The sequence below is a fragment of the Notechis scutatus genome, chromosome 4, assembly GCF_049901735.1.
Source record: "Notechis scutatus isolate UNSWTSFEM ecotype Mainland chromosome 4, rNotScu1.2, whole genome shotgun sequence".
NCBI lineage: Eukaryota > Metazoa > Chordata > Lepidosauria > Squamata > Elapidae > Notechis > Notechis scutatus.
Genome location: NC_142012.1, coordinates 151,907,163 through 151,935,078, shown reverse-complemented (window position 1 = coordinate 151,935,078; position 27,916 = coordinate 151,907,163). Strand labels below are relative to the sequence as shown.

The 27,916-nt window shown below is 37.0% G+C and overlaps 1 protein-coding gene across 1 annotated transcript in view; it reads right to left on the bottom strand.

Moving 5' to 3' along the window:
* Positions 1-4,976: 4,976 nt before the first annotated feature.
* Positions 4,977-27,916, bottom strand: part of PRKCI (protein kinase C iota) — a 47,475-nt gene continuing 24,535 nt past the window's right edge. Inside the window, exons 5-18 of the mRNA XM_026666337.2 lie at positions 27,451-27,536; positions 25,069-25,209; positions 24,617-24,662; positions 22,326-22,384; positions 21,969-22,142; positions 19,222-19,319; positions 18,180-18,266; positions 17,133-17,268; positions 15,553-15,640; positions 13,061-13,186; positions 12,482-12,561; positions 11,307-11,396; positions 9,979-10,094; positions 4,977-7,643 (exon numbers count right to left, since the gene is read on the bottom strand). Of these exons, the coding sequence (XP_026522122.1) occupies positions 7,556-7,643; positions 9,979-10,094; positions 11,307-11,396; positions 12,482-12,561; positions 13,061-13,186; positions 15,553-15,640; positions 17,133-17,268; positions 18,180-18,266; positions 19,222-19,319; positions 21,969-22,142; positions 22,326-22,384; positions 24,617-24,662; positions 25,069-25,209; positions 27,451-27,536 (1,415 nt within the window). The 3' untranslated portion in view covers positions 4,977-7,555. The remainder of the gene's footprint in view (positions 7,644-9,978; positions 10,095-11,306; positions 11,397-12,481; positions 12,562-13,060; positions 13,187-15,552; positions 15,641-17,132; positions 17,269-18,179; positions 18,267-19,221; positions 19,320-21,968; positions 22,143-22,325; positions 22,385-24,616; positions 24,663-25,068; positions 25,210-27,450; positions 27,537-27,916) is intronic.

Sequence of the window (27,916 nt, the reverse complement as noted above, 5' to 3'; positions counted from 1 at the left end):
CCGCCAAGCCCCGCCCCTGTCTGGGCCAGGCGGCGCCGGCGCTGCGCTGCGGCGCGTGTGTGTCTGCCAAGAGACGTCATCCTGCCTCTCCGCCTTGGGAGTGGGGGCGGGGGAGGGGAGGAGAGGAGCGAGGGAACCCCCGTCTGCGGCGCCGTTGGAACAGCCGCTCGGCTGGACTCGATCCACGCGTGGGCCAGACCATGATCGCGAGGGGGGTGGATAGAGGGGGCGGGAAAGAGGTTAGATTCCCCAACCCCGTTCAGGTGCGGCGTCTGGGGAAGCAGATGACTGCCCAGCCGACCTTGGCTGACCTCGAAAACCTGAGCCGGCTCTGTTCGCGCCAGGCTCTGTGGGAGAGGACACCCCCAGGAAATCCCAGGCTTGCCAGGGAGGTGGTGGTGATTGGTGGGGGGAAAATACTGTAAGGCAGCCACTTCTGTATCACTGCAAGGTACACGTACTTATGCTAGCCGTAGGATCCTCCGAATCTAAGGTGGCTGGGAAATTCTTATCTTTCCGCTGCCTCGACTCGCATCTCATCCTCCCCAGAAGCCACATAAAGCGTGTTTACGGCTACAGTGGCCTCTCTTGCTGCCACAGGGAGGAAGGGGGTCAAGCTATTTTTCTAAAGCGCCTGCAGGCCAGACAAGGAATAATGGATGGAAATTGAACAAGGAGAGATTTAACCTGGAAATAAGGAGAAACTTTCTGACAGTTTCAACCCATGGAACAGCTTGCCCTCGGAAGTTGTGGGAGCGTCATCACTTGAGACTTTCAAGAAGAGATTGGACTGCCATTTGTCAGAAATGGTGTAGGGTCTCCTGCTTGGGCGTGGGGGTGGGGGTTGGACTAGATGACCTACAAGGTCCCTTCCAACTCCGATTATCTGTTATCTTGACGCCCTCTTGGGGGGTCGTCTGAGAAGAGCGAGCCCCAGGGCGAGAGTGCCGCAGAGTTTTTTGCACGGGGCTCCTCCACTCAGGATGTGGGTGTGAGAAACGAGTTTCGTATTTACATAAATGGGTTACTTTGGCGGAGGAGGGAGGATGGTGGGGGGGGGGACGACTGATCTTACGTGATATTTATGGACCAGAGAAACTAAATGCCTCCGGATTTTCCAGGACTTAGATCCCAAGATTTCCGAACCTTGGCGGTCCGAATCCACACTCGCGGCATCTTGGCTTAGTGGTGATTCTAGCAGTGGGAGTCTAAATGCTAATTCCTGGCTAGGGATTCTGGGAGTTGCAGTTCTGGCACATCTGGAGTTCACCTGATTGGGAAAACCAGACTCTCTACTGCCATTTCGAAAGCGAAGCATCCGTGCAATTCATTGCTTAAAGCAGAAAATCCAAATGACGCCTCCCACTCGCGTTACCCAATAGCATCAGACTTCCCTCTGAATTACGTTGTGACTCTGGTGTCACTCGATGGGGAATTTACATTATCTCGTGATAAAACTGTCTTGATGTGTTTGTTTTTAGGTTGTCTGGTCAAAACTCCCATTATTATTATTTTTTATGTAGCTTGCAAACACCCTTGATCACACAATGAGCTTTTGGATAGCAGGTAGCACAGAAGCATTGTCATCGGGTGTATAACTTTTATAAAAAAAATATAGTGTATTTATATTTATAATTATAATGTATGTTTAATGTTACAAATATATATGTACAACAGTATCAATAGTAGTGTAAAAATTACTAATATATAGGGGTGGTGGTGAGAATGAATGAATATCATGTGTAGGGTGTAAATATACTTCTGTAGTACCTCTTTCTTTACAGACAGAAAGAAAGCAAAGTACTTTCACAAGCCAAGATGGAGTCAGGCAAGAAAGCAAGCTGAATGGAAAGAGGAAGAAAGTGATGAAAGCTCTAAAATTTCCAGTTGTACTAATAAGGGGCATGTTAAATAGTAACATGCAAATTAAGTCATTCAAGAAAAGGAGATGAAATGTTTGACTAGCTACCTCTGTTTCGATTAGCCCTGAGGATAGACTTTTCAGTGCAAAATTCCGGTGCTTGTAAAGTTGAATTCCTATACAGACTTTTGGGCTCGTTTGTGGTTGTAATTTGAGAACCATCTTTATTAGGTTCTATTTTAAATAATAATAATGATGATGATGATAATAATAATCCAAGTTTCCTTTCTTAAAGTCTTGGGTGGTGAGTTTAATTTAAGACATTTAGACTGGGAACGAGCAAAGGAAAATGGATGGTGGAAGCCAGAGATGGTATTCAGCAGGTTCTGACCAGTTCTGGAGAACCAGTAGCGGAAATTTTGAGTAGTTCGGAGAACCGGCAAATACCACCTCTGACTGGCCTCGCTCCCATCTATTCTCTGCCTCCCGAGTCCCAGCTGATCAGCTGGGTCTTTTTTTGTTGCCTTGCACAGGAGAACGGAGCTGGAAAGCAGGTTAGTGGGGTAGAGAGGGAATGAGATTTTTGCAGTAACTTTCCCCCAGGTGTGGGGAGGGAATGGACATTTTGCAGTATCCTTCCCCTGTCACACCCACCAAGCCACGCCCACAGAACCGGTAGTAAAATTTTTGAATCCCACCACTGTAAGCAATGTAATTTATATAATCAGAACACCAAATCCACAACTTTCATTATGTCCAGAAGATTGCTAGCAAAGTTGTACAGCTCTGAGTTCTCATACAAGATAAAATAAATGTAACAAATTCTTTTAAGGAGCTTTCTATGTGGCAGTGTGAAAATTCCACAGGGCAATTTTAAGGTCTCTATATAGCTCACCTTTCACATTTTTTTGTGTGGTTTCTGATAGGTGATGTCTCTCTCACCCACACATGAAGGGAAAAGCGAGACAACTGATCTGCATTTTTAATACACAAGTGAAAATTGCTCTCCCAAATTGCTTCACGTTGAAAGAAAGGTGTTGACTAGGGTTGTACAAAAAAACTAAAAATAACCTTCCTGTCAAACTGGTTAACACACACACACATCAAGCCTGTTTTTCAAACTGCTAAAATGGAATCAGAATTTTATCACACTGTTTTATGAATTAATTTTTCATGCTCATTGTAAACATCTGTCATACAAAATATATATGATTTCCTACATTAACTGCATACATAATTAAAACACGAGGCCAGAAAGAAAACTGCCTTCTAAAAATTCCTTAATATATGAAAATTGGTTTGATTTAAAAAATAGTGTGCAACTGCTCAAGAATAATTTCTGATTTTATTTATTCAGTATTTATAACCAATGATCCTTCATCAGTTCCTAGCAGATGAGTATTGAAGTTCTAATGCTGAAATATATTGTTAATCTACACCTAATAATCCCTCAGATGAATTTTTATTGAATGTGTCTTTAAAACAATTTCTGAACATTGTGCTTCAAAAACCTATGAACAGAAAGGCCTATGAATAAAGAAATCTAACATCTTGCCAAGGAAATTGTTGGTATCCATTTGTTATCCCATCCTCCTCCTCCATTTCCTGTCAAATTTTTAACTAAAACTAGATCTTATTATTAAGAAAGTTATTCTAAATTTTATCTATTGTTAACAGTAGGGTTACCGAAAAATAGCAACACAAGTTTGCTAATAATGATTGTTACAGCAACCATACAAAACAATTTTCATCTCACTACTATTAATACCTGACCAGATGTAAAGGTAGGCATATATTGTAGAGGTCTGAAGGAATGGCCTTAAAGGATCTCACACACAAACTTTGAAAGATGAGTTTATTGACAGTTGCATCTTTATGGTTTATCACAGAATTATCAATGATAATGGTTTATCACAGAATTATCATCAATGCCATGAAATAATGTAGGATCTTACTTGCTGCATTTTGTAAATTCTCTGTCCTCCAAGTAATGACTGAAAAGCTTTAGTGGAGATAATGAATAGTTATGAATGGCTCGACTATTTTTCCTTAGCCTAACTTCAGTTTTCCCAGTTGTCTTAAAAGTCCACCTCTTTTCAACAGCCACAAAATTTCTTCATTGTTATTGTAATTCCCTTTGGGAGCCCAATTGTCCACAGCCCATGTTCCCCACCCTGCAACTGAGGTCTACTTAAATGTTGTATTAAGTTTTTAGTGGCTAATGCATAGGCATTTTATTACGTACTTCTCGGTTCTGTACTCTTTTTTTCTTGGTGCATAGTTTTCACTTCTGTATAAAATAAAATTCTCACACACCACAAGTGATGTAGCATGCTCACTTTCTCTTAATGAAGCATACTTTAACACATTAGTTGGCGAGTTTCATAGTACCCCTAGGGGAACAAGGAGCAGATTTGCTATTGGCACTTTCTAAGTCCTCCCCCTGCCCCCAAAACACAAAACTCAAGTGCAAAAACAGTACTTTGGAACAAAGTTAACCTTCACATAAGGCTGTTGTTAATTAATGAAAGAAATATGGGACCCACAGCTGTAACCAACCAGAGAATATAGCACTGGAAGCAGTTTATACCCTGCACTGGTATCACACACAACCACCCAACTTATTGTTTACTCCTTTGCCAAATGAAGGAATGTAGCTGTGAGTAAGCTTCTCTGCTTATCTTAGTGAGGTGGAGCATTAACTATTAGGTTGGTTGGCACATTGAGGTTCTCGCTGCATCATATCCTACATTACAATGGACTTTTTGTCAACAAATGAGGACTCTTATGCAGTTTTGAGTAGCTCCCTGAAGAAGGTTGCTGAACTATTGATGAATCAGAGAAAACCAAAAATGTAAATGCCAGTGGTGGTATGATGGTTTTTGGTTACTGGTTAGGAAGTAGACAGACATGGATGGGATTACTCTGAAATGGATGATAATCTTGTCTGCATTCCAGGGCAACACACATCACTAATGTCTGTTTATTTCCAGAGAAAGCAGAATTAACCATAAGCAAAAGACAATGTTTATACCACTCTTACATGAAAAATAGCAAATGTAGTCATTCAAAGGGTATTTGAGAAAAAGAGCAGGACAAATTGCAACACAGGATATAAACAAAAGCCCTGCTTTTTTATTTTGAAACTTAAAAATGACAGTTTAAAAAGTATGTAGAAATTTCAGGAGATGGTTACACAAATATCATAGGCAACAAAAGAAGGAAACACAACAGAACAGAACAAGTTCATGAAAACATCCACCAACAGTTTTTATACAAAACCAACCATTACATCCCATCATGCTGCATTAGCTTGACCATATCTGAATTCCTAGTTCAATTATTTTAAAATAGCTTCTACATTTTAATAAAAAGGTTCAAAAATTAACACTTTAATATCATGGCATTTACCTGAAACAAATATGGAAAAAAACTTCAAAATACATCTGTTTTAATATTCAAATCTTCGTTAAAATTGACATCACAAAGTTGATATCACAACATGAAATATACACTACACAGACAGACAGACAGACACATTTACAGGAGGGAATAGAAGAAATTCTGTCTGTAAATGCATCACTGTTGTGCTTAGAATTCTTGAACGTTAAAATTTTATACTAGAATTGTGCGAGTCAGACAAAGTACTTCTGGTAAGAAAACCATTTTGTACCAAGCCCATTGAAAGTAGCCTAATTTTATTTGCTGTAATGAAGGAATCTGAAAAGGAAGAGGGAAGTAGTCAAGCATTTTAAGTTTATGCCACAGAAATAATTGCTGCTCCCCCCCCCCTCAAAAGATTAACTAAAGATAACTTACCAGATCTAACACTTACCAGGACTAAAAAGATGTTTAGATGTACCCTGAGTATGACACAGCTTGTTAGCATTATAATGAAAGTACAAGAACCAATTAGTGTTTTTATTTGAATAATACAAAATAATTCATACTATTCAAATAAACATAATTTCCCCCAATGCACTGAAGTTCAATAAATGCCACACTAGCAAAAAGAGTAATCTGGACTTCTGAGGATTTAACTGGAACATCTGTTGCTCCATTGACTGCCAGACTGATTTGGCTGATGTGACTATGCCTCCTTTCTCTCTCATTGCTCCTCCTGATTCTTTTCATAGAACACGTGATATATCAATCAGAACAGAGCTGGAAGGGGCCTTGGAGGTCATCTAGTGTAATCCCCTGCTCTAGCAGGAGACCTTGTACCATTTCAGACAGGTGGCTGTCCAGTCTTTTCTTAAAAAACCTCCAGAGATGAAGCATCTACAACTTCTGGAGGCGAGCCATTCCACTGGTTAATTGTCCTCACTGTTAGGAAGTTTCTCCTTAATTTTCTCCTTGATTGATTTCCATCCACTGTTTCTTTTTGTCTTGCCTTCTGGTCCTTTGGAAAATAAGTTGATCCCCTCTTCCTTGTGGCAGCCCCTCAAATACTGGAATGCTACTAGCGTGTCTGTTCTAATCCTTTTTTTTCTCTAGACTGGCCAGACCCAATTCCTACAACCATTCTTCATATGTTTTTGTCTTCAGCCCCTTAATCATCTTAGTTGCTCTTCTTTGCAAAGTCTCAACATCTTTTTTTTTTTAATACCAGCTTTTTAAAAACATTGTGTAAGTAAATTATGGTCCCCGTTAATATGATAGCCACACGAGACCTACTTTTGGAACATTATTTACCTATTTCTCCTCAAAAAGACTCAACAACTGAACTCTTTTTTGCTTAAATTAGCTTTATACTATATAGTAATCAAAAAGCTATTTGAGGAAGGCACTCATTTATATAGCGTAAGTTATCAAAGGTTTTCGCCAAACATTAAAAGCAATGAAGTACATGTGCTTAATAAGAAAATTCTCTTTTACAATAGAACCGTTAACGTCATTGCATCTACTATCCATGGTTCTATCACTGTCACCAGAAATGCTGTACCATTTTCATTTAGTCTGCAAAACACTTCATTCATAATTCTTCAGGGATACAGATAATAAGTATACAAAAGATGTTTCAAAGTCCCAAATGCCACAAAAGAGAGTAATTATAGGGAGATTTAATCAGATTCAATGGGTCTCAATAATGAAGTCAATTCACAGTAAATTCAGAATGTTTACAAAATGAGAGCAGCTCATATCTGTAAGCCCCTATCTTGTGTGGACAATAACATTTAGTACATTCAGTGTGGGGATACTTCTTACTTTGCAATTTAAAAAGTGTTTTCAAAATTAATTTGGTAGCTTAATTTGGACAATGCAGTAAATAAAAATAAGTAACAATGGAGGGAGAAAAAAACCGATGCAGTCTTACTATCTCTGTACCTAGTTGTCAGAAAACCACGTTTCATATACAATTTGCTAAACATCACTTAATGCAACAGTCTATAAAACACAAACTAACATTATATGTGAAGCAGAACATCTGGCAAATTATTTCATATTAGATAATTTCTGGCCAGAACAAGAACCGTCTCTTAGACTCCAATTTTGGTGTAATTGTTACTATTCTTTTGTTTCCTTTTATATCAATGAAAAAGTATTCCGCTGATAGCAACTCAATGATATTGTTATGATGAAGTTCATACCGGATGACAAAGGAACTGGGTCCATTGCTTCCCAACAGAAACATTTTTCACCCATGCAGGAAAAATATTTATAAAAAAGATGGCACAGGTTATGCGTAGGAGATCAGACACATTCCTCTGCTGACATCAGGAGGGGATTGATATATTCAAATCCTTCAAACTCAGACTGATCAATCTTCTTTACAATATCCCTGAAAATATGAGCAAGAATACCAAAATCAAATTTCTACTCCAAAATTAAAGTACAGGTAGTCCTCATCTTAAGACTGGTTGCTTAGGGACCAAAGTTACAAGGGACCTCCCTGGGACTACTTACGACTGAGATTTGACATTCCAAAGGCCGCTCCCCCATAATCACATGACTGCATTTTAAGTGCTCTGTAACCGGGTCACATTTAGAGCCAGTTGCCCTGTCTTGCAGTCGTGTGACTATGATTTATGACCGTGTTTTTTTTTTGCCATAATCTGGCATTTACTTCCTGTTCCAGCACAACCTACCCATTGCAGACAATGGATTCACTCCATCAATCATGACCATCCCCTGCAAGTTTTGCTTTACACCTGCCAAATTCGCTTAACAACTGCCATAAAAAAGGTACAAAAATCAGTCAAGGCCACATGGTGACTCCCTTAATAACCAGCACAACTTACAACTGTAACTCTGGGCTCAATTATGGTCATTAAGTCAAGGATCTTATATGTGTAATATACATAGTCCTCAGGTACTCTTCTCTCCATGAATCATAAATAATAAACTCTAGAAGTAAAAGCTTGCTCATTGTTTACAGGGATGGACTCAGATAAATCCTTGAATGGACACGTTTGGCTGAACATTTCATCATTCTGCAGCACTCCTCCTAAACATGTGCCTGCAGAAATACAGATTATAGGCTGTTTTGTTTTTAATTGAGATTCAGCTTCATCCTGTTGGCATGGATCTCAGCGATCTCAAATGTAGGAGGACTGGCAGAACCAGGCGGAGGAGTTAAAGAGGCATCAGTTTAGAATCGTTATATAGCCACAAGTGAACTTTTATCTATGACCCTTATCTAGTTCTAACCAGGTGTTAACTATTACTCTGAGAAGATTCCTGTACATCGATCTGTGACATCTTCAGTTAGAATCATGAATTAACTTGTTAATCCTCAACCCAAGTATTTCATGAAATGATGTCAGATAATTTTGGACTACATGTGTCAGTCTCTTACACTGAATTATCAGAACAGGACTCAACATTAGATTGGCCCCACTGACCTTGAATTTCAGAAGTTAATTGAACTAGACTTTTATTCTCTAATTTACCACCAGCCTTTCTATTCATTGCATTAAGAAAGCCATTTCTGATGAAGAATGGTCCATGTTCAATCAGACCATGGATCTATCAAGTTAAATATCCTGCTTCTAAGTGGTCAATCATATCAATAACACGAGGGTATAACTTCAAATTGACAGGAAATCCCAAAAGTGCTTTTTCAGGAGGCAACTGGATTTTCTTGTTTTTTCTTTGAAGACATTTCGCTTCTTATCCAAGAAGCTTCTTCAGCTCTGACCGGATGGTGGGGAATGGAAGGATTCATATTCCTTGCAGACAGCTAGTCATTTGCATCCTTTCTGATGGTTGCTGAAGCACTTGTTTATCTGTGTTCTTAGGGTCACCCCAGTAGTGCTTAATGGTTCCTGTAGTCTGCAATTTTTTTCTGGAAATCTGTTCATACTCCCACACCATTCCAAGGAAGTTCATCCCAAACTGCACAGCTAAAAGTCTGTAGAGATTCTCAGTCATCCAGATGATGACACTCAGGTGATCCCGAGCACACAGATAACATTGAAGTGCTTCAACCACCATCAAAAAGAATGCAAATGACCAGCTGCAAGGATTATAAATCCTACCATTCCCCCACCATCGAGTCACAACTGAAGAAGATTCTTGGATGAGAAGCGAAACGTCCTCAAAGTAAAAACAAGAAAGTCCAGTTGCCTCCTGAAAAGCACCTTTAGGACAACCATGACCTGGATGACTGAGAATCTATAGAAACTTTTAAATTGACAGGAAGGAAGCTCAAAAGTAATGTTAGAAAATATGACTTCACGGAGAGCAGTGCAAGTTGAAACCAACTTCCATCAGAGACAGTGGGTCAATCATCAGAAACTGAGTTTAAAATTGCTTGGGATAAAATACATGTCCATCATCCAACAATAAATAGATAAAAATTAATAAATAAAAAATAATTATTAAAATTAAGAAAGAAAAAAGAACTAAAAACCAAATAAACTCAAAAGGCAGACTCAATGGACCACTAGGTCTTTTTCTGCCATGAATTTTCTATGTTCATTTTTCTGTATCATTCAAGATACTTATAAGCCAGATAAGGTATCTGTCTCCACACTCAGCAACCAACATTCAAACATGAACATGAAGATTATACATAACTCTCCTCTACTCTACAGAACATGGTTTCATGACAACTACTAGGTTTACAAGAGTATTTTTTTCTGATACATTAACTTCTGAAATCATTTACTTACTCATCGTCAGGTGTGAGTTGTACCGGTTCATTGGTAAACTGAGAATCAAAGTTGTCCAGACCAAATTCTCCAGAAATATTTGGTTTAAATGGAGGAACAACCTGTTTTTGTTCCATCTAGGAATAGAGCATTCAGCATTAAAATATAGCTTCTTATAAATAATGGGTAATACTTCTAAGGTTACAGAAGTTTTATCTGATCTTTAATTTTACGATTTCCTTGACCGCCTTACAAATTTTAACTCAGATTCTTACTTAGTACGTTATTACAAAACCTCTGATTTGGACTGAATTTTGAATTTGGTTGTGCTTTTGAATTACGCAAATAAGCAATACACTGCAGAATCCATAGGTTTAGAGAAGTAGAAATTCCAGAGAGAAGAATATTTTCCAACTTTTTCAGACAAAGACTTTTCAGAGAAATGGAAATAATTAAAAAAAAAATCCTTTATAAATCTAAATTTGTCCTGATACTTCAGAAACATAAAATATATCATGTATATTTTATTTTTCGTATGCTTGGTATATTAAAATATTTTCAGTTTGGGTTGGCAAGTAATTATATTGCAAAATATCTGATTAGTAAAATTTCAGACATGAAAATGTGATGTAATAGTTAAAATAGGATCTTATGCTTACGTTTCAATATGGAGCCTTTTTTTTAGCTTGTTTGGGCAGCAGTACTCATTTGTGGATTTAAAAAATCGATTTACATTCCCAAGAAACTCCTCCAAGACTTTTAGTCCTTCCTTCTTTGCCCTCTAAACAAGGACAAATTATTCCTTATTTCTAATTTAAACTTTAAAAAGTATTGCTGCCCAACCAACTTCACACTAGGCCCTCTAAGAGCATGAGATCTATCAACCCTTCGAAATGTAAACCAGAAATCCACAAGCAAAGAAAGCGTGGTATTTTCCTTCCTTGCTTATAGAAAGGATCATGCTTCTGATAGCAGAAGATCACCTGGCTTTTTCCTTATTCTCACAAGAATTATGTAGTGCACAGATTTCAGAAATGATTTTGAGAGGCTAAACTGTGTTAATCTTTTGTCATAGTTACTTTATTCAATGTTTAAAAAGACAGTGTTTCTTAATTTTTTTTAAAAAATCTAAGCAACCTCACGTACCAAATTCCTCTCCCTGAATTTGTTTTTACTTCTTACATAAAAGAACCTTACTGAGTTCTACAAAGGGCAATTATATGGGGAAATCTCTAAGCGTTTAACAACTTTGTCCTATCAGTATTAGAAATTGACTAATTGGATGAGACTACAAAGATCCACTAGTAGTGCCTGAAGCTTTTAAATGCAGTATTTACAGAGATGCTTACCAGATCCCAATCAACATTACGAAAAAATGGATGTCCTTGAATGTCTGCAAAACCTGTTTGAGGATGGCATCCTAAACGTTCTTTTGGATCCTACAAATGAAAAACATAAGCATATATTTGAATAACAAAAGCTACATGAATATTTTTGAAGTGGATACATAGGAGTCCTCCACAACTACTATCTATCAGATTTATTTGACTTTTAGCAAATCTATGGTGTCACGTTCTTTCACACAGACAGTGCCTTGAATGACAAGTTTGTTTTTTGCTACTTTTATGCCAAATCTTGACAGCTGGAACATCTGTATCATGCAGATTAAAGTTATGTCTCAATTAAAGACAATTCATTTAGTTTACAGCTGCTACCCCATGCCATCTTTGTACTTGCATTTTTAGCTAGTTCCTTTAAACCATCCTGGAAAAATTACAATTTTTTGCAAAGAAGAGATCTTGTATAGCTTTTTGTTATGCTTTTATGGTTATTGATATAAATGATAGGTGTCTGATTGTTTTTAGCTTGAGTCTTCTTTTAAAAATATTAACCTTTAATGCTAACACAACAATTACTAGTTTATGTAGAAATGTATCAATTTAGAAAATGGTACAAGTACAAGGAACCTCCATCCCATAAGTCTACCTGTATACACCGGCCATTCCCACTTGAATTGCGATATTTCCGAGATCTCTTCTCTAAAATTGTGTATTTCTCCTGCACTGAGAAATAGGGGATGCTATAGAAATGGCTACAGAGGCCTCTCTAACTGATTCCTTGCTTAGTTAAATAATTAAAAACTAAAATCAAAGAGAAATTTCTTCCATTGCTAACAGCATGTAAGAGAGGCAAGCTTTCATTGGAGCCCTTCTACCTGACACCATTAAACTCAAATCATCCATGCAAGGTCAAGCATCAAACTCAGTTGGGCTCTAAGCAGCCAGAAGAAGAATTAAAGATAAAGTCTTAAGTATGTTTGCATTGGAAGCAAAACTCCACCAGTGAGTTTTGTCTGCAAATAAACCCAGACTAAAATAAAATGAAAACTCTGGGCAAATACTTTTAAGCTGATCACACAACAAACTGGCTTTGATCCTTCTAAAGGCTTCTTTCTCAACTTTGTAACTGCAAGATGTATATTTAACTGTGGAATCTTCGAACTATGTATGGCACAAAATCTCACCTTGTTTAAAAAGCTTTTTAGAACACTTGCTGCCTTCACAGAAAGGGACCGTGGGATACGGATTTGCTTCTCCAGAATAACTAGAAGAAATAATTATGGGCATTGAAATTTCATAAATTAGCATTCTCAACATATCTCTGGGGACTGGAATCAAAGTCCCCTTCAAACTGAGTGTAACTTCTAGTGACATCATGGACACAACTTGTAGGGATTTTTCAGCAATATTATGAAAGGGGGTTTCCACTGCCTTCTTTCAAAGAGAACAATAGTGTCATCTTTCCTATCTTTTTTGTTCTGCTAAACCAGACAATTTGTTTAATGCCACCCAATATCTTTTTATTAATTATTCATTAATTTCCATTTTGCTATCTGTGGAGCAGTTTTTTCCCCTAGCAACAAATAATTTACTTACATCTCCTGTGGTGTTTTAAGTATATGATGTAATTAAACATATATTTTCAGCAAACATGAATGGAAATGGAAATGGAAATCAACAGGCAAGATCTGCTACACTCTTTCAGTTTTACCATGTAAGTGTTTTTTTCTTCATTGATTACTAGCCGTTTAGAATTAACTAACCTTGGAAGAGGTAATCTTCTGTATTTTGATCAGGATTATCAGAACTTCCTACAATATCAAAAGGAGATCTTCCCGCCATCATTTCAAACATCAGGACACCTAAAGCCCACCAGTCCACACTAAAACCTAAGAGTTACAGGAAGACAGTATAACACGTTAAGGAGCATAATCCAATTAACCTATTCACTTTAAAAACTTATGATAATAATGCAATAAATATAGCTAAGTTAAGAGTTTGAACCTGATTACACGGATTTTGAAGTAACATACATGCTAAAGAATTCCAAAGTTTTCTAAACTCATCCACCAGTTTTCTAGTTCTTTCAAAAATTCTGAGAAAACTTGATTCTATTTTAACAGAAAGTATTCCCCACACAGAGAAACAGAAAATGCTCAATATATGGGCAGCAGGTATTTTAGCCAGCATTCTTGTCAACAAAGCTAGACTCAGATTTTATATACACAAAAACATATTTTTACATGGATGGTGGTTTTTTTTTCTTACCTACCATCTGATATAGTATAATATAGCAAAATATTTATTTTGACAACTAGGCCTACATGTTACTTCATGAAAGATAAACTGAGTTTATATAACATGTTAAACTTAGGTTAACAAATGCAACTGCTGGGTTCATATAATTTCCCCAAATAAGCCATATTAATTTGTTGTCTGATTAGACAATGATTAAGTGACAGTAAAACAATGGTTGGATTTTCCAATAAAACTGAATCTGACTTCTTACTTTATTTTAACCTAGTCTAACATGCACTGTGTTAATTCACATACTGTTTATGGCTTTGTTCCTAAACTAAGTTTAGTTGAATTCAGTAAAAGGCTGAATATGCTTCACTTTGCTTGACGTAATAAAGTTTTAGAACAATGATGGTAGAAAGTATATGAATTCTTTAGAATTATACATAACCCTGTATGTAGTTTTTCATTTAAGTTCCATTAATAGATTCTGTTAAAGAAACAATATACGAAACAGTTCTGCATCCTGACTTTACTGAACACAGCCAACTTTCACCTTCTTTATGAAATGACCCATGCTTATTTAAGTTTCAGCTCACAGACGTATATGGCACTCTCCTATGAAATATAGGGGTACAATTGAGAATGCACTGTTGCCTAATTGACCAGGAGCTACCTAGATCTGGAGGCAGCCAAGCAATTCCAAATCACAATACTGTATATTCCTCATATGTACACTCTCCTCCTGACTGTACAGGTAGTCCTCGAGTTACGAATGAAACGGAGCCTGCCCATTCCATTCATAACCCGAGGATTTGGGGGAGTGAATCTCGTACCTTGAACAGGATCACTCCCTTCTTTTGCCCATGAGTTCACTAATCGAATGCGAGTCTTGTTAAGTGCACATGAGGTATTTCAGGGTAGGGAAGACCATAGGGGGGCTATTGATGGAACAAGCCACCTGCCTAAGACCACCCAAGGCCTCCCCCTGGGTCCGGGCCCTGGAAGCTGCATTTTGGTCTGCAACATGCCAGGCAAGGTCTCTGGATGCCAAAATGGACCTTTTGAGGGGCAGATCCGCACCTCAGAAGCTCCATTTCCGTCGGCAACATGCAAGACGAATGTTGCAGAGGCTCTGCGGTTGTTTGTAATGACGAACAACTGCTGTGGTGTTGCAGGATTTGTAGTTTTGGGCCTTGTTGTGTAACTTCAAATGTTTGTTAAGGGAACACTCATAACCTGGGGATTACCTAATATTGAGCGGTTTAATAAGCCTTTCAGTTTCATTAGAATTGATGACTCCTTTTCTGAGACCCATAAACTTTTCCTTTGATTGAGCATTTACTTACATATATCTTTATCAGGAAAAGCTGGTTCCACTGGTGGCAACCAACGTAAATGGTTCTTTTACAGGGGAAGAACTGTACTGTCCCTCATTGTAATGATTAGAAAGTCTATTTTAAAAGTGCTACTCATCCTAGTATTTCATTATTTTTTTCCCAAAAAAGACAGTGAATGTTGGCTCAACCTGTTCAATAAATACATGGTTTCACGCACTGTTTAAGCGAATTTATTTATAAATACAACTGAACAAAACTCTGGCCATGTGGATTACAGAAGACATTAATTCTAAGACATAAATATCTTGGAATCTAAAAAGAGAGAAAGATTAAATAATACGACTTGATTTTAATTTAAAAAATTGAATTAATAAGAATTAGCTATAGAAGACTCCACAGAATTTGGCAGAATCAGTTGAAACCATCTTACAAGGGTATTATGAGGGGAAAAAATAGGAGAAGTCATGTACACTGCTTTGGGCTCCTAGTATATAAGTGAGATATAAATGTAACTGATAACTAAAAGAAGGATCAAAACATATTTTTCTGAAAAGTATATTTTATTCTTTGATGGCAAGATTAAAATTCAGAGATAGAGTGAATGGCATCACTTGCTTGTTTGAAGTTTTTCTTGTTTAGGATATTAACTATGCATTTTACAAAATAGTAAGAGTTACCATAATCTTCTCCACGTAAAATTTCAGGAGCAATATAATTAGGAGTGCCACAGAAAGTGCTGGTGGTGTCGCCAGGTCTTAATCCTTCCTTTTAAAATAGAAACAAGGAAAAAGTATCTCACACGGTTCAAATATATCTTCTACTTCCAATTCATCTTAGGGATATAAAAACTGCATTTACTTTCTAGCAAGACCAAAACTTAAGATATGGACATTCTGATTGCTTATTGTAAACAAAAAAATAAATCATGCTAATGAATTTCCTAATGATCTGTACTTAATTTCCTTCTTGCCCAGTATGGACACGTACATCCTTTCAAACTGGAATAACCAGACTGGAATAAGCTTATATTTTTTTCAGCATAGAAGTATTTATTTGATATTGCTGATGAATAACCTGAGAATGCTAAAGTTTAAATCAAGATACTTGTAGTCTGTTAATAAAATAAAATTCATGACTTGAACCAATCCTCTGAAGCAAAGAGGTGTCAATTAAAACCAAATGTATCCAACTGATATAGTAGATGTGACTAATGAAATTACGTAACACTGGACAACAAAGATTTTGTTTCCTGAACACTTTTGGATGAATCTTATGGATTTTGAATTGCTAATCATGAAAATAACTTGTAATTTAATCTATCACATACCATTTTACAGAAATCTTCTGTTTTTACACAATGGCAATGCCCTTCATGACTTGTTGGCTACTACGCACACATAAAACATATGGAAACATGGAGCTGTTGTTGAAGTACATCTACTATACAACTGGAATATCTGTGGAGATCTAAAGTTGCAATACATTAAAAGGGAGTGGCCATTTCAAAAGAATTTGGTTCCAAGTCAGAAAAATGTGGCATGTGATGTAACAGCACACAAGACCATTAAGTGCAACATGTCATTAAAGGTTCATTTTCTGCATTCACAATTGTACTTCTTGAAAATCTAGGTGACGAACATGGTGAAAAGTAATTGCTACAAAAACAGTATCAGGGCAACTGAAATCCATCAATATTGGCTGACTATTGTTGGACACTGCAATGAGATGCAGTAGACACCAAGTACAAACGAACATTAGCAGCAAAACATTTTAGTCCTGTTGAACTCATGCAGTATGTCAGAAATACTATCAATTAAATGTGTTATAATAATTAAAAATTAATTTCATATTTTTCAAGATTCCTCCTGATACGGTAACTCTGAAATTATATTTGGGTTCAGTTTGAAGGCATCTGTTATTATCACCAAGTTTTTCTGAAAGCAAAACCTTTGAAAAAATGTGTTGTCCAATGTTGACTTTTTTACTTCATGTATACAAATGGCATAAATTGGTATAAATAAAACATTATACAAATTATATAAAAGACATAAATTATGCCAACTATTACCAGCTATTGACACCAACCAGTCAACTTTAGAAGAGAAGTCCACAGGAAAAATTTGCATTCTACCCCCATTAAATGAAGCTCCAGAAAACCAAGGTTTTACTGTATTTTAATCATTTTTAAGCTTTTGAAACTAGCAATTTCTGATCAAAAGGCATCCACCAAGAAATTTGTGGTTATTTTGCTTCTCACCTTACACATGCCATAGTCAGTCAACTTGATATGTCCCTCAGAATCCAGCAAAACATTGTCCAACTTCAAGTCTCTATAAATTATTCCTCGTTCATGAAGATAGTTTAAAGCTAAACTGATTTCTGCAGAGTAAAACCTAAAATGAAATCAGCATTTTAAAATACACTTCCAAAAATTTGAAGAGATCCCTGCCTATCAAGTCATTTTTCCCAGAAAAATGAAAGCATTTATTCTTTCTTCTCACTGAGCCTTTTTAGGCTACGGCATCACACTGCTCCTGAACAAATTATTGGATGGGAAGATCCATGGAGTATGTTGAATCAGAAATGGGGCAAGATAAACAATTGCTTTTCATCTCAAGGTTGTTTAAAACCGCCATGAATTTCCCTGTTTTATGTCAGATCAGCTTTTTGTTTAGCTGGATTTAATCCTTACTAACAGTCTCACTGCTAAACCTGTGTGCCCAAGACTCCTTCTACAGCTCATCTTGATTTTTTCCCCTAAGGTTTTGCTTTTTATATGCAGTTATCTGAGGAAGCTGGAAGAAGATGGGTATAATTACTAGTACCAGCCAGATGCCACCATGTTTCAGTTGAGTACCAATAATTGCACAGAGCAGTAACAGTGGTAATTATTGTTAATTCCACATTAACTGCAATTGTTACTTTTTTTTGGCTCTGAGTGACAAAAAAACTTAAATAGTTTACTATCAATTCTTTAACACTCTTGGAGGCTCTTTGAGGTGGAACTGAATCCCCTTGGCCTGGGGAAATCAATCTGTGGATCTTGACAAATTGAAAAAAATATCCTTGGAAAAGCAAGGAAAATTAATCTGGAAAATATATGAATATGTAACCGGGAGAGAGAGAGATTGCTCTCCCTTTCTCAGCTAAACTGGAAAGAATAAACAGAAGAGGCAGTGCTCCTGGAAAATGAGATAAAGAAAACATGCTGATACCCAGGGAAAAAAATCAATATGCTACACTCAAATATATTTGTTTTCTCTCTCTAACTAGTCTGCAAAATTCAGTTCAAAGAAGCACACACCTGGCATGTTCTTCTGGCAATTTCCTTTGTCGCTGCATGTGAAACATGAGGTCCCCTCCATTCACATATTCGATAACAAAAAATAGCCTAAATCACAAAGAGAGATTATGTAATGGATAACTTTCACATATCCAGTTATCATCATTCACCTTTTTATCACTTATGTATCATAGTTCTTACAATATGACTTCCTCACTATTCATTGTAAAATGTATTTATTCTTTACCAAGTTGTAAGATTTTTTCCCATATGACTATCCTTTATAAATTTCCCTCTTATTTTTTTTTTTTGTTTCATGATAGATGATAGACGATAGGGAGAACACCAAGCATTCCTAAATACATCAGGACTAATTATTTCCTTTTATTAAGTCTTCCTTAGAGAATTTCAGTGAGAATTTATTCATCACCACCATGTAAGTATGGAAGCAGAACAGCAGATATGAAAATTACTAAAGATTAAATTGTTGCAACCTATTTTTTTTCCACTCTGTCTTAACAGGTTTTCTAATCCTAGTATCTGTTCTACATAGGAAGTTGTATTTTCAAAGGGTCATTTACGTATTACATTATTTTGTTATCTTGATCAGTTTTTCCACACTCAAAGGCATTTTTTAAACTTTTGTACACAGATCTATGTGATCTATAGCTGAAATTCCAAATACTATTATGTGAAAACAAACTCAAATATATTCAGAATTCTCATCGAGTTATCCTGTTAGCTTGTTATAAGACTATAGTCAAATACTACTTTTTATAATTTAGATATCCTCCTCCTCAAGGCTATCAAAACTTTTTTTTGTTAAACATTTATTCTCATCCCTCCATCTTAAAAACCTTGTGTATGTTGCTTTATGTGATAATATTCTTAATTATGTAGATATTGCCTTGTTTATCTTTCTTCTGAAATTTATTTCTTACAAATAAGTAATGATGTAATTATTTTTTTAAATAAAAGCAATTTTTTTTTACAAAAGTATAAACAATCTCTTATAAAAAGAATAGAAAAACTTATGCAAAAAAAATCTTATTGCGTAGTTTACCTGCTTTCTGTCTGAAAACATGAGTGAAGACCAACAAGGAAAGGATGATTTGAGGCTTGCTCAAAGACATGCTTTTCTGTTTGAACCCAGTCGATGTCCTGTAACAAACACAAAATATTTCTTGCCTTTGCAATATTTTCTGGGAAATGCTATTTAAACCTGTTAGCTAAAGTTGATTATCGAATTGGAGATAAGCAGCGATATCTACTCTTATAATAGCAAGGTAAAAAATCATGTACTCTCTATGTTCACAAACAGCAATTGTTCATAAATTCCTAGGGCATCACTGAGGAGTCTAAAGTTTCCAACTTTACGTATCAGTGCAAATTCAAGATAAACTTACATTTCTCACAGGTCTTATAGTGTGTTTATTCCACTGCATTCTGTTAGGAATCTGTCCACCAATTAGTTGCGTTGGCAATATATAAACCAACGATGTATGTCTGTAGCTTTAAGATAAAATCACTGTATTGATTTATACTACCGTATTTGCCGGCGTATAAGACGACTTTTTGCCCTGAAAAACATGCCTCCAAGTGGGGGGTCGTCTTATACGCCGGAGGACTCGACTCCCACTTCGAGCTTGAGTTGCAGCCGGGAGGAGGCTGGGGGGAGCGGGGTTTGTGTGTGTGTGTGTGTGTGTGTGTGTGTGTGTGGCGGGTGTCACTTGCCACGCGCTGCGCAACCTTTCCCCCTCTTCCTTCCTTAGCGGTGTGGGGAGGAGAGGATTCGAAGATCCTCACGTGCGGCGTACTTTTCTTTTTCTTTTTTTCTTTTTGCACGCAGGTTTGCATGCGGGCGGCTGTAGGTTAAGGATGGGGAGCCCGGGTGGGTTATCAGGTTTTACGGTGCTTCCAACATGTGCGAACGGTGGGAGAGCGGAGAAGAGAGCAAGCGAGCGCCCGCTGTGTGAAATCCTGCCGTCAAAGCAACACTGGGGAGGCAGGGTATAAATTTACCAGGTTAATGTAGCAATGGTGATTAATGCCCAGAACATTGTTTGCGGGTATTGGGGTGTGTGTGTGTGTGTGTGGTGGTGAGGAGAGGTTGTCCTTTGAATGCGGAAAAGTAGGTGTGACCTTGTGTAGGAAAATAAAGAGATCCTTTTTAGCGTGTTTGGCTTCTTTGCCTCCCCTCATTCGTTTTGACTTGGAGATAATGGCCTTCGGGCGGGAGGGGAAGAAAACGGTAGCTGGATCATTTCAAATTTCACTTACTCTCCTGCCTCACTTCAATATGTCTGAGCGACTCCAGATACTGGAAGACTTTCTGAATGAAAGTGTTACCTCCATTTTTTTTTAAAGAGGGCCACTTGGGGAAAACAAAAGATTCTAAGGAATTCCTTGTTTCTTGATTAAAGAGAAGGCATTGAATATACTGTTCCTTCGCAGCCTTTTCAGTGTCCGGGTTTTTGGTGTGTGTGTGTGTGTGTGTGTGTGTGAGAGAGAGAGAGAGAGAGAGAGATCAGCTGTATTGAGAAGAGAACGTTTCCTGTGTTCTCATTTTATTTACAACATATTTTACGCTTAATGGTAAGCAATGAAAATATTTTTAAAACTCATTTCTAAACTCCATAGCTATTTGCATATTCTTGGTTCAAAATTGGATTAGCTCATTTCAAAATTGTCCAAAGCAGAAAAGTGCGTCAAAAAAAAAAAAAAAGTGCAAAAGTGGAAGGTGTGTGGAAGAGGGGTAGTCTTATACGGCGAGTATATAACAAACTCTATATTTTGAGTGGAAATGTTGGGGGTCGTCTTATACGCGTCGCTTATACGCCGGCAAATACGGTATATTCCGATTGGTTGATTATATTGCAAATTACCATAAGAGGGAGCTAGAGATCATAGCTTGCTCTCTCTGACATTCTGTCTCTCTGACATTCTGTTGCTATCTAAGGTTCTCTGTTGTATTTATGTTGTGCTTATACTTTGATATCTTTGTTTTCTGTAAATGACAAAGGCAACCGTTAGGACGACTTTGTAATTGGATATTCTTTGGACTGTTAAACGTATATGACCTGGACCATTTATTGGACTGTGCTATTTCTTAAAGTAAACTTTAACTCAATTTAGTATGTGTGTGGCTGAATAATTATTCATAACTACTCTCATAAACGTTTCCATGTGCATATCCTTGTTACTCAAGGGTTATTCTGTACATATCATAACACATTTCATCATTATATTCCATCAAATCTCTTGACATTACACAATGACTTAAGATTTGCTAATAAGTTTTATGCATTATTGGGCATACTTAGGCTGAATATATCACAAAATGCAACAAAACTACACTTGAATGTCCAAGGTTTCTGACTTCAAAAGTGTTCCTCTTGTAAAAATTTAGCCTTGTTTACAACATTTCCAGCCTTTTTGTTAATGGAAAAAGTAGCTAAGCGTAATAGGAGATCAGAAGTGGAACTCTTCAAGAAGCAAAAGCTGATCACAAATTTCAAGAAATAACTGTCTAATCTACTGGGAGTTTCATTAAACATTTCACTGGCTTATCCATATTAAAAGTCGGCCGTACAATCATTGGATAAACAATCCCCTATTCCAAGAACAATACCAGCTCCCTGAAGTGGCATAAAGCACTACAAAACAGCCCATTCAAGAAAGAGAAGGTACTCCACTGGAGTTGATCAGACGCCAGTCATAGAACAATTTCAGCAGGTAAGGCAGAGGATAAAATCATCGAAGTGATAATGCAGTATGTAAAAATTAAAAACATTGTTAAGTATCACTCACCTCATCATCGTTAACTAATTCTTTTTTCACAACTTTCATGGCATAAATGCGCTCTGTCTTCTTTAATCGAACTAAAAGTACTTTTGCGTAACTTCCTCTCCCTATAACACGAAGTAAATCAAAATCTTGGAGACCGAGACTGGAAGATACTTTGCCACTTTCTCTACTCTTTGCCTGTAAGTAGAGAAATTCCTTTAATTAGTGAGGATGCAATGCTGAACCATTCTTATAACCAACAGTTCTTACTATTAATTTGTGATAAAGTAGCCACGTGAAGTGACCCTTCCAATTAAAGGCATTTCCAGTTACGGGCTTAGAAAGGCACCAACAATTTTAGTAGAAAAGAATTAAGAGTACCTCCTTTTCTTCACCAAGGTGGTCTAAACTTTCATGACTTGAAGGATGATATGGAATCACTAAAAGGGAAAGAAAAAAAAACCCACCTCAGATCTCCAGATAAATGCAAATATTTATAAAAGGCTTGTGTTAAAACTGGCAATTGGATTGGGTTGATACAATTAATCTACATGGCACTGCTGCTGAAGAGTATTTGTAAGTTTCAGCTGGTGCAAAATGTAATAGCACAGGGAATTATAGGTATCGGTCACTCGGCACATGTGACACTTACGCTCTGCAAGCTGCAATGGCTGCAGGTACAGGTAGCCCTTGTCTCATGGCCATAGTTGGAATAGTAATCTCTAATGTTGAGTAAAGCAGTCGTTTAGCGAGATGTCACAAAGATGCGTACATGGCTGCTTTTCTCTGCAATCCTGGCACTACCAACTGTGGTTGTTGAACGAGCACACCGGTCATTAAGCGGAGTCACAGGTAAGGAATGCAAGATGCCAGAGGCATGGGAGAGACATCCAAGAAAGGTTTCAGCCCCAGTGAGGAGACATTCATGCATGGTCTGGGTTGGGCCTTCCCCAACCAACTTTGAGGCCCTTCGCAACCATTACTTTACCACACTGACTATCTGCTTGGATTTCAGCTCACTTTCATTGCTAGCGGCTGGCTTCAAGGGCTTCCTGTCGAAGGAGTTCAGCTCTTTGTTAGTGTACAGAAAGTAACTCCTTTGGCGGGAGTGCAGGAACGGAGCCAAAATCTTCAGGATTTCAGCTCGATTTCTGCATCCCGTCAAAGGAGTTCAGCTGCCCTCAGGAGGCAGCTCTTTCAGCAGCTCCCAGACGCCAGAGGAAGTGGCAGCAGCTCACAACCTTCCATGTTGGCTTCCTCGTGACTTTCTGGTTAGTCCAGCAGTGTCAACGTTTCGGCTGACGAACTCAACCAAAGCAAGCACGGTCAAGGTGATCCAGTCTCTTAATGCAAAGCTTTATCAAGTACATCATTTCGGCACAGATAAGGGCAAAACCAGATCTGACCTTTTCCACGCAAACCCGTATTGTTAAAGTTCAGGTTCTCCCTCCCCCGCTATTATGTCAGGTCACATTGCCCCTGATATTGTTGTGAGAAAATCTTTTTGACTCTGATAACCACCTGGCGAAACGTCCTTAGTTCTCACAGCTGGCATCTTGATGACTGGAACCTAAGTTCATTTTCTCCTTCCCTCCCCCCATAGTTCGTTGGCAAGCTGAGAAGCGATAATAATTGCAACAGGAAAAGGCGTATTTTGCAGCTCGATACAGAGAAGATCGCAAATGAAGATCCCGGGGTCATGATCATGGGGCATTTGATAATTGGTTAGAAGTGTGAACAGGTTGCCAGGCACCTAAACAGCAGTCATGTGACTGTGGAGGGGGGATGGTGCATTTTTATTTTTATTTTTGCAATGCCGGAAGCGCTTTACAGGCAGTAAAGCAACGCTTCCGGGGCATCATAATTTCAGCTGTTATTGATGGTATTGAAGCCCTTTAAAGCCCTTCGTGGCTCTAAGCTGGGTTACTTATGAGAACACCTTTCCCCCGTGCTGTATTGTCTACCCAACCTTTTACATCCAGCAGGAGGCATATTTTGGATCCTGTCCGTAAGAGAGTGCTATCTGGTGGGATCCAGGAAGAGGCGCTTATCTGCTGTGCCACCCGCCCTTTGCAATATCATCCCTTCACTCTGAGATCAGGCTTGCCCCAATCCCGCTAGTCTTTTCTATGGCATTAAAAGATCAGCTTTGCTATCAAGCCTGGAGCCCTGAAAGCGTGGGTGAACATGGTTCTTGGTTACACAGAGTGGAAGATGTTTTGATTGTTCTTGGCTGTTATTTTATGCTGTATGTTTTTACTATGTTTTTAACTTTGTTTTATTATCTGCCTAGAATCATATAGATAAGCTGAGCAGCCTGATAAATGTATCGTATAAATAAAATAATAATTTTATTTGGTTGTCCATGACTGTAAAGACACCTTTTAGAATTAACAGAGCAAAAGCCCTAGTTGGCAACCATCTCTTGCCATTTTTCTGATGTTATTAATTTATTTGATTTGAATTCCAAATTATATATTAAAACACTTTTTAGGTACTTATATGTACCTAAAATAAAATAAAACACATAACAAAAACATAACTATCAGCAATAAAAAAAGAAATTTGAGCTTCTTGGATGAAACAATTAGTGAAAATAGTGAAAATATAAATACTTGTGCAGGTTTTTGACTTCATTTTTTTTATATGAGAGGAGTGAGTAATGCTCTTACCTGGTTCTATATTATCAGAATGCACTGAGGAATGATCCATAGACTCCTACAAAATATATAAATGAAAGGAAAAGGAAAAATGTAAGATCATAATTTTTCAATCACCTATTATTTCTGGAAAGACGCAGTGTGTTTATTTTGGGATAAATTTCACTATTTTCCAAGTAAACATGAAAACATGCACGAGATCAAGCTGCATAGTGCCTTCATTAGAAATGGTTTAGTTGAAATAAAGTAACCCTACACCGACTACACTCAAATATTTCAATTTACATAAAAATGCTTTAATAATGTAGGAAAAATCAACAAATAGGAATTTTTGTAGGCAGGCAAAAATAAAAGCCCAAAAACAGATTTCAAGTCTTCATTATTTCTTACTAATGTATTCAGTGTACTGCTATACATGTAAACACACATACACTTGAGAAAGTGCAACTATCGATTTTACTTACTGGTGGTAAAGGATGACGGCCACATTCTACGCTGACAAGTTTATGACATTTTTTATGAACTAGAAGTTTACAATTGATGCATTTATATCCCTGGCGTCCTAGCCCCCATATTCGGTCAGTACAGATGGCACAATGAGCTCTCTAGAAAAAAAAGAACATAAATAATAACTAGATATCAGCTTTTAACTCCTATTCTCTGCTTTACTTGTAAAATATTATATAGGAAACACACCAATAGTCTACTTTATTACTCCTAATATGTGTTCTTCATTAAGTATTGTTTTTAAGTTAATTTTCTACTTTTTTCCCAAGGTTATAGTTTCCCTTATATTCTGAAGCTGTGCTAAGCATCCTATATTCTACAAGAACTTATTTTCTATTATTTCTTAATGTTTGCAGAAATATCAATATATCTATATGTAGCATATATGGCATGAAACATATACGTAGAATATATGTTTGGTACCATATATTCATATAATATTATATAATATAATATAGGTTTTAACAGTAGAGTTTTAAAATATTTATTGATCATTTCTAAAAGAATAAAGGGGAATGAAGTGAATGAATCAACAAAAGGAGAAAAAGAAAAGATACATAAATCTAGTATCAGTAAGTGGACAAAGGAATTACTGAAATTGCATAGTTAGTACTCAGTGTATTGTTGATGAAAAAATAATCATTAAAAAGTACATTAAATTATTTTAACAATATGAGAAAGGACAATTTGTTGAATGGACCACAATGTCAGATTTACACATTCATTACTATCATAATCCTACACAACAATGACTGTTTTTAACACCATGCTAAACAAACAGAAAAACAGAGTATAGTTTAGAAATATGTTTACATAATTTAATCTCCAGACTGACAGCAGTGTTTAATGCATTGCATCAAAACCAAAAAAACTTGCAGGACTTAAAAGATTATGGCATCAACTTAAAATTAGGCCCAGTCAAGTTTTTTTCAACTTGTAAAATGCTAGCACAAAGAAAACAATATCTTTTTCTTGGGGAGGTCACAAGATTTCACTCTGGCTTCAATAATGTCAAATTGTGTATTTGGCAACTGACAACTATTTAAAATACTTCCCACAATATTGTTTTGAGAAAAAAGACCTGATGGACTTAACTTTGCAGCTTATGTAAGTCATGGCTTTTCTATGTTGGTTAACAGACTGAGCTAACTATCAAGGAGCCTTGGTTTTCAATCCCTTCTCTGAATCCGTTTTCTAACGTCTAGGTATGTAACAAACTTTTTTTCCCTTTTTAAATGCAAATATTTAGGATAACGGTGTTTATCCATACATCCTTCTTCTTTGTTGTGGTGGATAACAATACTAATAGCCTTTACTAAGATGGCTCTACTTGCTCTATATTTAGAAAAACAATGATTCTCAATATCAGTTTCTCTGAATGTGACAGCTTAATACTCTTCTCTGGGCCTTTCATATGCACAAACAGCATAACCAATAAAGCAACCCACATGCAATCACTCTGCATGAAGCAGTTTGGTACTTCCCAAGCATTGTTATGTTTTTTAGTTGTCATAATCCTTCATGGCAGAACTGGGAATTTTATGGCCTCTGGGCCACATCCAGCCCTTTGGCTGTCCCTATCCAGCCCACTTAAGATCAACTGGAAATTAGAAATCAAATGTAAATATGATGTGGCATGTATTCTTAGCAGTGGCAGCTAATCAAAACCATATAATTTTTTGCTTTTTATAAAGTTATAAAATTAATATTGAGCAGAATTAAGTTCAGCCTGTTGGTTTGGCCCTCCACAACAGTTCCAGTTTCTCATGTGGCCTCTTGAGAAAATTAATTTCCCACCCGTTTTGTGGTTTACAGTTGCTAAGGACAATTATAGGCTACACCAGAGGTCTCCAAACTTAGCAACTTTAAGACTTGTGGACTTCAACTCCCAGAATGCTCCAGCCAGCATAGCTGGCATAGAATAGCTGGCTGGAGAATTCTAGGAGTTGAAATCCACAAGTCTTAAAGTTGCCAAGTTTGGGGACCCCTGGGCTACACAATAATTGCCGGTATATGTGTAGTGGAAGATTAGATCCTTTAATTCTGCAGAAATACTTGCAAGGTATTTCTTCTCTTTTAAGGACATAGGATAATTTAGAAGTAATGCCTTTGGTTGAAAATCAAAAGGTTATCAAAAATAAAAATTCTTATTGATAAAGTTGTATTATAGTGAATGTAAATAAATTCTGGGTTAAAAGCTGATAAAGTAAATTTGAACTTTTAATGTCTATTTTCTTAGCATTAGTACTTAGATAAAAGGAAATACTTATCTGACACCACAAAAGATCGAAGTCCAATTTTGATCAATGAAAGCAGCAATGAAATTTATTAACACTTACTCTGTTAAAACGCTTAGCTTGAAACGTATGACCATTTGCACAATAGAGCTTTCTCCATCTCCGTGCACCCCTACGATAAATAGATTCTAAGGAAAAATAAATAAAGTTAAACTAGCAATTATGACAAACAGTCAAAGCTGTACATTTCATCACTACCTTGTAATTAAGCTGAGCCCTTGTTCAAGAACTGCCCAAATCAAGCTTCCATTTACAGATTTCACAAAGACTGAACAGATAAGTGAGAACAATTTACATAAAATACTAAGAAACAAGAGAACAGCTATATTGAAAACTAAGTGTCCTCATTAACATAGGCTGTTCCTGTTATATATATATTAAAAAAATTAAAGCTAGCATAAAAGGCTCAGATAATATATAAGGAGTTTTTTTTCTCTTTTTATTACTCCGTAATCTCTTGATTCAGGCTGGAGTTGGGGCAACTGAATAAAGCTAAGCTTTTCCTGGC